We start from the raw sequence: 15,341 nt of genomic DNA, 5'->3' as shown, positions 1-15,341 counted from the left end.
CTAGTTCTCACTAATTGAATTAGTGGAGAGTTAGGACTCTAGTTCTCACTAATTGAATTAGTGGAGAGTTAGGACTTATGGACTAGGATTGATATAGCTCATTTGACTTTCCTTTACTACTAGTTAGAGGATGATTTAATGAGATTAATCCTTGCCAATTCTCATATTGTGATTAGTGATTAGGATAGAGATCCTTGACCACCAACCCTTGTCAAGACCTTTTTAGCCATTAGTTTACTTTCTTGCCATTTATCTTTCATGCCTCTTATCAAAACCCCAAAATAACTCACAACCAATAACAAGACACTTTATTGTAATTCCTAGGGAGAACGACCCGAGGTTTGAATACTTCGGTTATTAATTTTAGGGGTTTGTTACTTGTGACAAACAATCTTTTGTATGAAAGGATTATTGTTTGGTTTAGGAACTATACTTGCAACGAGAATTCATTTGTGAAATTCTAAACCATCAAAAATCCATTCATCAGGCCTCCCCATCAACAGGCAACCCCAACTGATATGCCACGTCATATAGTGTGATAGTGTACTCTCCAAACGACATATAAAAGGTGTGTCTCTCAGGATGCCACCTCTCGTAAATACGCTCACCATAGGCTCATCCATCCAAAATCAATGGTTGTTCAGCCTAACGAAGTGATACAAACCGGCGGACTCCAACTAAAGGTATGATTCGATCATATAGAGGCATATTTTATTATCTCCTAACACTATAAATATACCTAGTCCGTTGCATCAAATGAAAAAATAAATACGTACTAATCAAATTTTAAAAGATAAAATACTAACACATAAATTATTTATACAAATGCCCTAATCAGATTTTAATTACACAAATGCTTATAGGGAATAATCTATCTAGTCTTTTATTACTGCCAAAAATTGCACTAATGTAAGATGATAAAAAGGATAAAAGACTAACATATAACCAAGGTTTTGAAAACCGAACCGATCATCGAACCGCTCTAACTACTGGTTTACTGGTTCATAGGTTCAACCGGTTCGATCGTGGTTGAAAAAAAATTGTTTTACAATAAAATAATAAATAAAATATAAATAAACACATTAAAACATAATTATAATCTAATATAAATCTTAAAATATCATCCAAATTAAAAGTACTACATAAACCAGAATGTTATAATCTCATTCAAATACAAACTCAAAAGGAAAATAACAAAAACAACCAATCAAACATAAACATAAGATGCCAACATCCAACTGATTCAAAGTTTGATAAAAATTGTCACTTACAACAGAAAGCATCAAAGTTGTTGATGGTAATACAGCAGTTCCTCCTGGAACATAAAGACCCACAGAATTTATACTTCTTGCAACTCGCTTACATTGAACTCCCTGGTATTTTCAGAAGACTCAAAACAAAAATATTGGTGTAACACCCCAAGAATGAACAAACCCATAAGCATAATTACAAAATCAAAGGACTTGGCACAAACATAATGGTGAAAATTCACAAATCAGGGGCAGTAATGCACATCTAACTAGAACCAAAATAAATCTTTCACGTATTTTGTATTTTGTATTTTGTATTTAATCTTTTTAGGAATATCTAGCCTTTTCTAAATAAAGTTGCAAGCAACAATTGTCATAAAAGGACACCACTTAACATATCTTTAAATAATTTATTTTCAACTATTTAAAAAAATTGACTTAATAAAACATGGATGATCCAAAGTAAGAATAAGAATTGGAATGGCATACATACTTTCATGTTCTCAACAATTCTCTCAGGTGTCTTCTGAGCAGCATGGAATGCATATATATTGTTGTAGGCCACATCAAAAGCTTCCTTAACAGCTCCATCAAGCTGTACTCCCATAAAACAACATGAAGTTAAACAGCAGAAAAGCTGACTCTTACTCACTCAAACCAGAAAATTAGTTACAGAAATTCAATTCCAATTCAAGAGAAATAAACAAACAAAACCTACCTATCAATTAGTTACAGAATTTCAATTTCAATTTCAATTTCAATTATTCAGTTGAAACATCAGTTGAAACATGCAAACAATTATTCAATCAATTATTCACAATAATCTCAAGTTCACAACAAACACCATCCAAAAATATTCACAATTATTTAACAAACAAAAAAATTCAGTTCAGTAAATAAAGAAAAATCAGCTCAGTAAACAACCATTATTAAACAAAGTTCACAGTTCAGTTCAGTTCAGTAACTTCATTTCAATCAGTTCACACTTCACAGCTCAAAGAAAAATAAAATATCAGTAAATCACATATCAGTATATCATAGACATGCAACAGAGCTTCAGTGACTTCAGTTCATAGAACTTCACAGAATCAAAAAATTATTCAATCATACTCATTAGGAAGACAGAGACATGCAACACTGCAACAGTTATTCAATCAATTAATCAAACAATCATATCTAAAAAAATTACCTAGAAGCTCGAAGATGCCTTCAATAGAGATGGAGGAGAGACAGACACCGAGTGACCAAGGCAAGGAGCAGTGGTAGAGCACCTTCGAACTGAGTGACCAACAGAGCTAGTGGCGGCGTGGGTGCACAACGGAGGCTTCGACGTTCCCATGGTGGCTGCTTAATGGAAGGGAAGGAAGGTTGCGATGGAAAGGAAGGGAGCGAGTTGAGGGACGACGGTGATGGCACGAGGAGGTGGCTGGACGGAGGTGAGGGACGACGAGCTCGAGGAGATTGGGAGGAGCCTTGTCGTGTGAGAAAGGCGTTCTGACTTCTGGAAGCTGGATCTGGGCATCATGATGGAGTGGGATGAAACGGCAACGTTTGGCTGTTTATTCAAAAAAACCGGTCGGATCACGGTTCAATTCGACCGACCGATTTTCGGCCGATTTATCGGTTCAATTCCAGTTTTTGAAATTTCCAGTTTTGCTGTTTGCCCAAGTCGTATTTTGTCACGGTTTATGGTTCAACTGGTTCGACCGACCGGTCCGAACTGATTTTCAGAACATTGCATATAACATTCATACAAATGGCTTATTTAGATTTCAAATATACAAATGCTTATAGGAAATAATCGATCTAATCTTTCACTACAATAAAAAATTGCACTAATGTAAGATGATAAAAAATATGAAGACTAACATATAACAAACTCCGCCAATCTTTTACTCCAACAACAAGTTTTATATTAAAAAAAAAGTAACTCACATTTTCATTGATGCTTTCAGCAACTTGAACAATGTCGTTTAATCGGTACAAACGATTTTCGTTCAAAATCTCTAAACCACAAATATCCCAACTCACTCGAATGAATAATCTGTGACTAACCATTGCGGTTTTATAACACTACAAAGTGTAAACCATGATAGTCAGCAACGGATTCACATTCTTGGTTTATTCATAATCCATGGCTACGAATAGCGGATTATGCATGGCTTTTGCTGCTTGTAAATCGGTTAGCAATAATGGTTTATAGACATTTAGTGAGTTGACTATAATCGGCAATAGATTGTTGAGGTTTAGAACTTAGGAAGATTTACACATAATCCGTGACAGAATATGATAGTTTACATGAAAATGTTTAAAATTTTATAAAATATCGCAGTTAACATAAATTAAAATTAGGACCCAAATATAAACTCTTTTAGAATATTATAATTGTATAAATTTTCTCTCCAAATAATTTTATAGGTGTGTTTTGTCCTTGTTTTTATATGGCCAAATCTTGATAAAACATTTCATCAATTGGAAAATCAAACAAGCAACCTCACTTTTAAGTTCACTATTCTTTATCTTTTATCCATATATAAGATATATTAGTAATTTATTAGTGGACAAAATATATTTTTTATGTTTAATATTTTTAAAAATTTCTAAATTTATTTTTAATATTTAATTCGATTTAATTAGAGTCTTCAAGTTAAAAATACATTTTAACTTTATCGCTATAGTTAATTATTTCACCGTTAAGGATTTAAGAGTAAAATTAAAAAAAATATAAAAAAAAGTTATGTTAAGAATAAAAATGAAATTTAAATCAAACGTTAGAAATAATATTAAATAAAATTAAATGTTATAGATATTTTTTTTTAAATATTAAAAACAAAAAATATATTTTACTATTTTTTAGATAAAATAAAAATTAGTTTTTAGTTAAATACATTGAAACGCTATAAGCTAGTCTTTACTTCCAATTTTCTCTCTTCTTTTAATTTCTTCCATAGTCTTTACGCTAATAGAAAATTGAACTGGCATTATTCTTAATGATTTGGCCAAAATAATTGTTAGGAATAAGTAGTATGACTACAATCCAATCAATCACGTGTTAAATAATTTGTTATTGTTATTATATTAAAATGTTAATATAATAACGTCCTTGATTAAATTTAGAGATTTATCATTGTGATAGTGATCACAATATTGAGAGATGAATCTTTTATAATTTAATCTAAATTGTTCTTGGTCATAGGATTATTAAAAAGGACATTAATAATCCGGAAAGATCAATATATATATATAATGGTCTTCATTGGATGAAGATTAATAGATCTCATTTATTAAATTATATATATAGATGGTGCATATAGAGATATGACCATTGAACTGACTCACTTTGAGAATTCCTAATGGTTATAATTACCGTATATTTGTCAAGAAGATATTCTCAAGATGAACACAGTAATAGAGTTTCCTTTGACCTGCGACTGTCATAGTAATTAACAATGTATTTATTATACTTTGATTCCGGACACCTAATACCCTAGGGTGCTAGTTGAATGGATATTGGGTATGATTTAAATACTTGTAGAATTAATGATTAGTCAATAAGGAATCTGTCAACTCTCGGTAAAGAGTTTGAGCTCTATGATTATAATGACTGAGATGAATAAAACCTTGGCCAAGGGGATTGAATGAATGAAGAAATGAGTTTCTTAGGTCATTCACAGTTCATTATAATAATGGTAACAAGTTAGAGTTTGACAATTAAACCATACTCTAAGGGTTAACCAAGAGTTGGAAAGATGGAAGGAATTATACTTTGTTCTTCTAAGGTTCTTAGTAAAAATATATTACTTCATACTATCGGGTCGTTGAGGAGTGTTGCTAGATGCCAACCTTGATTAGTAAATTTATAATGACTAATTTACTACCCGCTTAGTATTGAACCTATGGAGTCACACACTAACGAGTGTTCTAATCTTTGCTATAGAATTATTTAATTATTAATTTGATTTGATCAAATAAATAATTATATTAATTCAAATGAAATATTATTATATTTTTTGCTAGCACCAAGAATATAATAATAGTATGATAATTGAGAATATTATATGAGATTTGAGAATAATTAGTTATTCTATTTCTAAACTTGAATTCTAAATGTGGATGAGATCCTAACTGATTCTGTTTCAAATTGAGTTGTGATATGATTCATAAATTTGAAAGATTCAAGTTTAAAATAACAAGATATGATTTAAATTTGTATTGAGAATCAAATTTAAAATCAGTAACCAATCTCATACTATATATATGTATGCCAAGAGTAGAGAAAAATATGAGAAAGACAGAGAGAATAACAAGGGTTGTTATTCCTTTACCTCTATGCACATAAATGTATGTGAGTCTAATTCTTGGAGAAGAATTTTATGGTGTGCAAAGAGTTGCAAGAGGTTTCTCAATTTAGATCAGATGTCCATTGGTCAAGGAGTTGACAGCAAAGGTTGGTCTCAGTGTAGATACGCATAGCGCCTTCGTACCATCGAAGGAGAAAGTGATTTTTACTAAAGCGTCTAAAGGTATTTAGATCTGATATATTTATTATTGGAATAAAATTTAAGCACAAAATAGATCATTAAGGATTACTTTATTTTCTTCCGCTGTGTGTGTTATGAACACATAGTAATCCTTCAGTGGTATCAGAGCTTTGGCTTTTTGTGTTTAAATTTTTATTCCTATTTTCTTAAAGTTTGTGAATTAATAGGATTAATTCAAAATGTTTTTTTAAGCATGTGATATATTTATTTCCATTGAGATGATTTTTTAATAAATTAATAGTTAATTTATTTTAATTATTTAATTGTGATTAAATTATCATTCTTTAAATATAATAGTTATATTTATAATCAAATATTTTGTTTGGTTCAATTTATATATTAAATTTTATTGTGATTTTGATCACAATAAAAAGAATAAGATGCAAAATATTTTTTATTTGTTTCTTATATATATAAGTGTATATATAAAGGTCAAATTTGATTTGATAATTTTTAAAGCTAAACGTTAGTACATAAAAAAATCAAATTTTGATTTGATTGATATGTTTTGAACACTATAATTTTAGAAATTAATTTTTCTAATATTCTTGATTATAAAGAGCGGCCTGACAACCAGGAGTTTTATTTTCAAGATAATAATCAGTGTATACATTTGATGTATTAAGGATTTAATTTTATATTTTTACCTAGACAACCTAGGAGTATAAAATTTAATCTATGAGTACTGATGAAAAATTCTCTAAACAATTGAGATAAATCCTAAAAGTTAGGAGTTTTGCCAAAAAAATAAATTTATCTCTTGTTTACAACAAACAACCTGACAACCAGGAGACTTGTACTCAAAGATATAATTTATTTATGCATATGATGATGTATAAGGAGAATTAATTTTGTACTTGAACCTAGACAACCTAGGGGTATAAAATATAATTCAGTTAAATAATTGTCTGACAACCAGATAATTATTTGGGATTATAATTGTATGGGATATAATTTAATCATATTTATTTGGAATAGGTATGAGTAACAACTTGACAACCAAGATACTCATTCACGATTCTAAATAATTTTTTTTCAGAAATATAGATTTCTTGATTTACTTTCATATTTTAAATTTTTAAATATGTCCATCTTTCGTATGACATACTTGAAAGTAATAAATTGGTTATACATTGAGAATTATTCTTATGTATGAAAAGGTTATCATGGATATGATAATCCTATTAAAATAATATTGTCCAATAAAATTGGTGATGGAATAGTCAGTACTTGTGAAGTATTTGAAATATTACTTTATTGCGCAATATGTATTGTTTTTGACAACCATGAGTTTCAATTTCAAAGGTATCTACCCACTATTTACTATTAAACATCTTGAGAAGATGTATGGTGCCCAAAGTAAGATAGTATGACTATCAAAGATTTTATTTAAACTAGTGAGAGTATTGGACAATATATTTTGAATTAAAGAACTTTAGAAGTTGGAATGCCATTAGACAAATAGCTTTAGCGAGAATTGTTCTTGCAAGCAATTTTGGAGATTTACTTTGTTACAAACAATTTATAATTGGCCTTAATATGATTAATGTTTGTGATCTTTTTAGAAAAAACTCAATATGAGTATTGAGGATGCCAATTAAAATTGCTCTTAAGGGTTGGTTTGACCAATAATAAAGGTATTGAGTATTTTTATTACAAGAGCTTAAAGTAAAATCTCTAATTATCTAATTGATATTCTAATGAATAGAGGATGAGATTCTCTTAATGCATAAATATTAGTACTCTATGCCCTATCATGTTTAAAAAACATGAAATTTGATTTAGTTGAATATCACTATTTTGTTAAATATTTAGACTACATTTTAGAAATATTGCTAAATTAACAAATTTCTCACTAAATCAAATTTTTACCCATATGAGATATGAAAAAGGCATAAGCTGAAACTCAAGAACATTAAAGTTTGGAGATGTCTTATATGTATTAAGAGATTGCACAACAATAGAATTGATATTAGGTCCGATAAATAAGATTTATTGGTTACCCTAAAGAAATAATGAGATTATTTTTATCACTCTTCTTATGACAGTGTCTGTGATAAGAGGTTAAACTCCTTTTTTAGAAAAGGGATTCCATCTTAAAAAAAAGGATGGAGTACAATTACTTTTATTATAATTGTTTACCACTCAATAGAGGATATACTTCCTGAGAGTATAAAAAGTTTGATCGTCAAACTAACTTTTCAAAAAAGTATCCTATTTGTATAATGATACAATTCTATAAAGATAAATCTAATTGTTGCTTAGATTTTTTATAATCATGTTCAATAAGGATTGTGCTTAAAATAAAATAAAATTATACACTATTGTAGTGGGAGATTTTATGTTCAGAGAAAACGTGATATTTATTATACACTAGGTGTATTTTACAAAAAGTCAAGCAAACATGCTAAAGAGTAAAGGTGTTTAAGGTCAAAAGAGTTTTGATAAACACAAATGTGCATTGAAAAATTATACACATAATTGATTGGCTCTAGTGCAAGTGGGAGATTATTGTGATAATAGTATGCCCAAGATCCAATCTATCATGATTGGCTCTCGTGCAAGTGGGAGATTGTTAGGAATAAGTAGTATGACTACAATCCAATCAATCACGTGTTAAATAATTTGTTATTGTTATTATATTAAAATGTTAATATAATAACGTCCTTGATTAAATTTAGAGATTTATCATTGTGATAGTGATCACAATATTGAGAGATGAATCTTTTATAATTTAATCTAAATTGTTCTTGGTCATAGGATTATTAAAAAGGACATTAATAATCCGGAAAGATCAATATATATATATAATGGTCTTCATTGGATGAAGATTAATAGATCTCATTTATTAAATTATATATATAGATGGTGCATATAGAGATATGACCATTGAACTGACTCACTTTGAGAATTCCTAATGGTTATAATTACCGTATATTTGTCAAGAAGATATTCTCAAGATGAACACAGTAATAGAGTTTCCTTTGACCTGCGACTGTCATAGTAATTAACAATGTATTTATTATACTTTGATTCCGGACACCTAATACCCTAGGGTGCTAGTTGAATGGATATTGGGTATGATTTAAATACTTGTAGAATTAATGATTAGTCAATAAGGAATCTGTCAACTCTTGGTAAAGAGTTTGAGCTCTATGATTATAATGACTGAGATGAATAAAACCTTGGCCAAGGGGATTGAATGAATGAAGAAATGAGTTTCTTAGGTCATTCACAGTTCATTATAATAATGGTAACAAGTTAGAGTTTGACAATTAAACCATACTCTAAGGGTTAACCAAGAGTTGGAAAGATGGAAGGAATTATACTTTGTTCTTCTAAGGTTCTTAGTAAAAATATATTACTTCATACTATCGGGTCGTTGAGGAGTGTTGCTAGATGCCAACCTTGATTAGTAAATTTAGTATGACTAATTTACTACCCGCTTAGTATTGAACCTATGGAGTCACACACTAACGAGTGTTCTAATCTTTGCTGTAGAATTATTTAATTATTAATTTGATTTGATCAAATAAATAATTATATTAATTCAAATGGAATATTATTATATTTTTTGCTAGCACCAAGAATATAATAATAGTATGATAATTGAGAATATTATATGAGATTTGAGAATAATTAGTTATTCTATTTCTAAACTTGAATTCTAAATGTGGATGAGATCCTAACTGATTCTGTTTCAAATTGAGTTGTGATATGATTCATAAATTTGAAAGATTCAAGTTTAAAATAACAAGATATGATTTAAATTTGAATTGAGAATCAAATTTAAAATCAGTAACAAATCTCATACTATATATATGTATGCCAAGAGTAGAGAAAAATATGAGAAAGACAGAGAGAATAACAAGGGTTGTTATTCCTTTACCTCTATGCACATAAATGTATGTGAGTCTAATTCTTGGAGAAGAATTTTATGGTGTGCAAAGAGTTGCAAGAGGTTTCTCAATTTAGATCAGATGTCCATTGGTCAAGGAGTTGACAGCAAAGGTTGGTCTCAGTGTGGATACGCATAGCGCCTTCGTACCATCGAAGGAGAAAGTGATTTTTACTAAAGCGTCTAAAGGTATTTAGATCTGATATATTTATTATTGGAATAAAATTTAAGCACAAAATAGATCATTAAGAATTACTTTATTTTCTTCCGCTGTGTGTTATGAACAGATAGTAATCCTTCAATAATATTTACACATAAGGTAGTAGTAATAGATATCCAAATTATCAAACTAATGAACAAACAAAAAGCCAAATACATGGATTTTATTCTCTTGTAGATTGGACTTTCCCCTTTTCATTAATCTCTACCTTGTTTGAATCTTGCTTGGATTTCTCAAGAGCTTGAACCAAATTACACAAGCAAGTGTCCACTCCCTCATCAAGTGACTTAGGCATGAGATTCTCAGCAACATCAGCAGGGGTCATATTGGTCATTTCCAACAATTTCTCAATTGTGGGAAACAAATTGTGGTACTCAAGATCCAAATAGTTCTTTGCAAGAATCTTGAATGCTTCATAGCGACAATATGATAATTCAATGTGCTTGTCCATTCGCCCTCTCCTAATCAAAGCTGGATCAAGCTTCTCCACAAAATTGGTTGTGAAAATCATTATCTTCTCTCCCCCACAAGCTGACCAAATTCCATCTATTATATTCAACAAACCAGACAAAGTTACCTTGCTACCCTTCTCATCTTCTTCGCCGTCGCTCCTTTTTACAGCATCTTTCCCTTCTTCCCTGGCATCACTTTTCCCATTCTTCTTCTGCTCAGAGTAAGCTAACATCAGAGATTTGAACTTTGACTATTATCTAAAACATTTATAATTATAATCATAATGTAAATTTAATTAATACTTATAAAAAATTATATTAATTTTAAAAAAAATTATCTAAAACATTAGACAATTTTTTAAACAAATTCAATATTTTATAAGTATGATTTTTCATGATTAGAAATGATAGTTTAATAAATTTTGCTAAAAAAAATCTAAACTTATCTTATTTAATATTTATTAATTTTATCAATAATTAATGAATATTAAATAAGACATATTTTGACTATTATTGACTTTTTTTGTTATTAAATATTTTCATTTAACTAATTTTAATTTTTATAATCAACTTGGATTAGTCAAGTAGTCAGCAAACTCAGATCCATCTGGGATAGATTAGTCATTGATCTGTCGAGTTAAAAAATATCGTGATTAACATAAAAAAAACTAATTTCACTTTTATTAGTTTTATACATAACAAATAAAAATTAATAAGTATATGAGTGTCTATTAATACGCTAATTCTCGTAAGAAAAATGTATATAACCTTATTCTATTCGGATCTACTATAGAATGAATTTAGAGAATTTAATAATACTAGAGAGATAATATTTTATCTTATTTAATATTTTAATAACCTTATTTAATATTTTAATATTTTTATCAAAATTAAATTAGACATCTTAAAAAAAAGACGTTTTAGTCATCTTTACCTGAGTAGCTCCATTCTAAATTTTAATCTAGTAATCTTAGCCCATTCCCATTTTGAGTCTACTAATTGTCTAATTCTTATGACCGGCCAGAAAAGAAAATGTATTGTATCAGAATTCGCTAAAATAATGGTAAAATCGATTTAGTACCTTGTTCTTCCTCTGGCCAGTGAGATGAAGTGAGCAATCAATGTCTTCAATGACGATAATGGACTTACTTGCCGTGTTAATCAACAGTTTTCTCAACTCAGAATTGTCCTTCACGGCGGTTAATTCAAGATCATACACATCATACTTCATGAAATTAGCCATGGCAGCCACCATAGTTGACTTTCCGGTCCCTGGAGGACCATACAGCAAATACCCTCTCTTCCAAGCCTTCCCCACTTTCTTGTAGTACTCTTTCCCTTTCTTGAACTTAACAAGATCCTTCACCATCTCTTCCTTCTTCTTCGGATCCATTGCCAAGGTCTCGAACCTCGCTGGGTGCTCGAAAACTATGTGGCTCCACTTTGTCTTGCTATTTGCATACAATTTCAACTCCCTACTCTTCATTTCAATGGCTCTTGCTTCTTCCAAGACATGGTTGACGTAAGATCCAATTATGATATCTCTATAGCACCTATGAAAGGTGAGTTTATAGTACCTTTTCTCTTCCGGGTGCCAAGAAAATGACCCTGTTTTCTGAGTAATTTTGTTTGAAACCCACTTAATCTTAATCCCTTGGAACTCATCTTCTATTTCTTCGTTGTCATCCATGCTGAAAGTTAAAGGGGAATTGGTGTTGCTGCTTGATTTCGCCTCTTGGGCTTTGAGCCTTGAGGCTAGTTTGGAAGAGTGCTGGCTAAGGTATGTTTGGATTGCAGTGTAAGCTTCACTCCTCATGAAGTAGTTTTCGCCTGTGAATTCATGGAAGGTGATTCTGATGTAAGGGTATAAGTAATGGATGATTTTTCGGGTGTGGCGTCGGATTCGATCGCGAAGAGGTGGTGGTAACAACCGCATGAATACGGTGTAGACAAACATGGTGGTGGCCATGAGTGTGCCTAACTCTCTCCATGCTTGTTTCATATTGATACTAGCTTGCTGATTTAGATGTGGTAGTGTATGTTATATTCGGAAGTCATTTTCCTAAGAGGCCTAAGTTTCCTTTAGACTATGGAGTTTTTAGTTAGAGAGTGGTTTCGCGGATGTTGCATATAAACTTTTGTAGTTAACTTTTATGTATATTGATATATGGTGTTTAAAAGTTTGATAACTAATTGCAAAAAAAAAAATGTTAAATAATTAATATTTAATTTAAAATTATAAAAATTAATAAATTTTAAATACTTAAAATTTGTTATAAGAAATAAGATTAACAAAATTTTGACACAAAATAATAGAGGCTAATTTATTTAGATATAAAAAAAGACCGCGTGTAATTCACTAGAAAGGATAATTTGTGTGTTTTTTTTTTTTAATTTTAAATAATAAATCGAAACTCTCAAATTTGAAGAAGTAGAGTCCAATTTTATAGTGCACAAATCGAACTCTTCAATTTATGTTAAAATAATTTTTTTCTACTATAAAGCAAATCGGAATGTCCAATTTGCACATTTAAAATTTTTATCAGATTTGTGTGTAGATATGATTTTTTCCAAAAGTAGAAATGAGACTGGAACTCGCAACTTCTAGGTGAGTATAAAGATACTATTGGCTCTTATTTCGATATACTTATTTCTATGAATATAATAGCTTACATCATTTTATTTTAATAATTATATTGTCTATTTTAGATACTTTTTTAGTAAAAAATACTAAGTTTTTTTCTAAACTTATATTATTGAAAAAAATTACATTTTTTTTATAATAACTTATTTCGACTATAAATTTTATTTTGAGAATTGTATTTTATATTCTATAAGAGTGCTAATATTTTTTAGATGATTAATAATTTATAATTTATTTTTAAGTTTTTAAAATTTTTAAAAGACCTAATATATTTATTTTTTTTATTGAATAAAATACTACTATTATCTTTAAAAAAAAATAAAAAGAACTAATCTTAATTAAAAAAATATATAACAACTTTTTAACTAAATATATTATAAAAATATATATTGATATCTTATAGTTTTATAAAATATTATTAATATTGTTATATTTTTTTATGTAATTCTCATATCAAAAAATAAATTATTAAAAAAAATTTATATCTTTTTTATATATATTGCTAAAACTTAAAAAAAAGTAATTTAATGATTACATATCATGTATAAATTATTTTTATATAATAAAAAATACAAAAAATAATTAAAAGATTTTGTATAAAATTCGATTTCCGCACATTAAAATTTCTATATCCGTCCTAAAACCAAATATGTGGTGGCCAAAAAAGAGTTGATCAAGGCTGGCTACAACATTTAACGTACTGCACCTTCACATAGTCAATTAGTCATAATCCGGGTCAACAACGATTCTCCCTTCCCTTCACATGGTCAGTTTAAATTCTCACGCTAAAGGGAAAAAACAGAAATATTAATTTATGATTGACTAAAAATTTTAAAAATTAGCTTGTTCTCGGTCTTTTTTTCTCACTAATAACATGAGCTTCATTTCTTGTTTTATTGCATAATATTTTTATAGGACCGAATATTTGTAACCACGTAACTCAGGATTTATTTGGATGAAGTTTTAAGAAAAATTTTTTTAAGTTATTTTTTTAAATTTTATAAAAAAATAAAAATAATTTTATATTTTGATATTTCATAAAAAAAATATTTTTATTTATTAATTATATTTAAATATAAATATATAAAAATATTTTTTTATTTATTTATTACGTAAAAAATATATATAAATTGTAGTTTCTCAAAAAAAATTTATTTTTCTAGTGATTTTACTTCTATTACTAGAAATTTATTAAATATGCTAAAAAAGTTTATGAAAAAAATTTTTTTTTTATCAATTTAATGACATCCAAACAAACACTTAATGTCACTAGCTAAGTGCTCTAACAATCTAACTCCAGATATAAATATGATTTTGAAATGTTAAACATTTTTTTTTTCATGCTATTCTCTACCGACAAACCAAAGATTAATTTAAAGGTCCTATGCTTGCCAGAAAATATTAAATAGTGAGCTTAACCTTAACTTTGAATTATAGACATTCTACAACATATAATAATTAATCATAGAATATTGTAGATTTAAAAGTTCAAAAATATTTTTTATTAAAACAGGTTATTAGTGTAGTATAGGTATTTTTGACTGATATCAATTATAGAAAACCAGAAAAGGTGAAACTTTTTTTTTTCTTTTTTGACGGTAAGTACTGTGAAACTTCCAATTATACACATCAGGCACATGAAACAATCTTAACCTCCAAACCATCGAAAAATTAAAGCATGAACTAATATAAGTCTTTCATTATTATTTCTAGCATTTGCTACACCTCCAAATTGATGATAAAAAATAACTTGTACTTTATTTACATCTATACATGGGATGGAACGAATTTAAGAAACAGCTTATAATTAAATCATTTTATTGTTTTGTTTCTTGCCAAAACCAGCATACAAAACTACGTACTCTAGCAACCTAATCTAACCCCAAAATTAAATATGAATTCCAACCATTAAACTTTGTAACAATGAAAGGCTACAAGTAAATGGCGGCTCTTGGGGTTGTTGAAAAGTGTACACAGTGCTCCAATTAGCCAATTTTCTCGACGTTTCTCTTACCCTATATAAGACAACAAAGTGGTGTTTGTTGGCATATCGTACTATCTCAAAGAAAATTCCTCCCTCGCTTCCCTTTATAGTTTGCGCGTTAAGCATGGCATGTACCAAATCCTTTGGTGTTGCTTTCTTTGTCTTTGTGATATTTGCAAGCATGAGCTTGAGTTTAGAAGCTCGTCATCTTTTGCAAACAATTGGGCCTGTGTTCAGTGTCTCCTTTTTGTCTGAGCCCAACCCAATAGAGAAGTTGGACCCACCATCCGACCTGTACAAGCCCCCAGATGCTCCCATAGTTGAATGCCCTGAAAATCAAGTTTGCGTTGTT

At 29.2% G+C, this 15,341-nt stretch overlaps 1 protein-coding gene across 1 annotated transcript; it reads right to left on the bottom strand.

The window, feature by feature from the left end:
• Positions 1 to 9,929: 9,929 nt before the first annotated feature.
• LOC110262500 (AAA-ATPase At3g28580) lies at positions 9,930 to 12,489 on the bottom strand. The gene is made up of 2 exons (XM_021113556.2): positions 11,443 to 12,489; positions 9,930 to 10,573 (listed from the first exon to the last, which is right to left on the bottom strand). The coding sequence occupies exons 1-2, from the start codon at positions 12,361 to 12,363 to the stop codon at positions 10,073 to 10,075; spliced, it is 1,422 nt and encodes a 473-aa protein (XP_020969215.2). The 5' UTR covers positions 12,364 to 12,489; the 3' UTR covers positions 9,930 to 10,072.
• Positions 12,490 to 15,341: the final 2,852 nt, after the last annotated feature.

This window comes from Arachis ipaensis, chromosome B10, assembly GCF_059453495.1.
Source record: "Arachis ipaensis isolate K30076 ecotype BB chromosome B10, ASM5945349v1, whole genome shotgun sequence".
In the NCBI taxonomy this organism is placed as follows: Eukaryota; Viridiplantae; Streptophyta; class Magnoliopsida; order Fabales; family Fabaceae; genus Arachis; species Arachis ipaensis.
The sequence above is the reverse complement of the archived record's forward strand: the minus strand, read 5'-3'. Positions and strand labels throughout refer to the sequence as shown.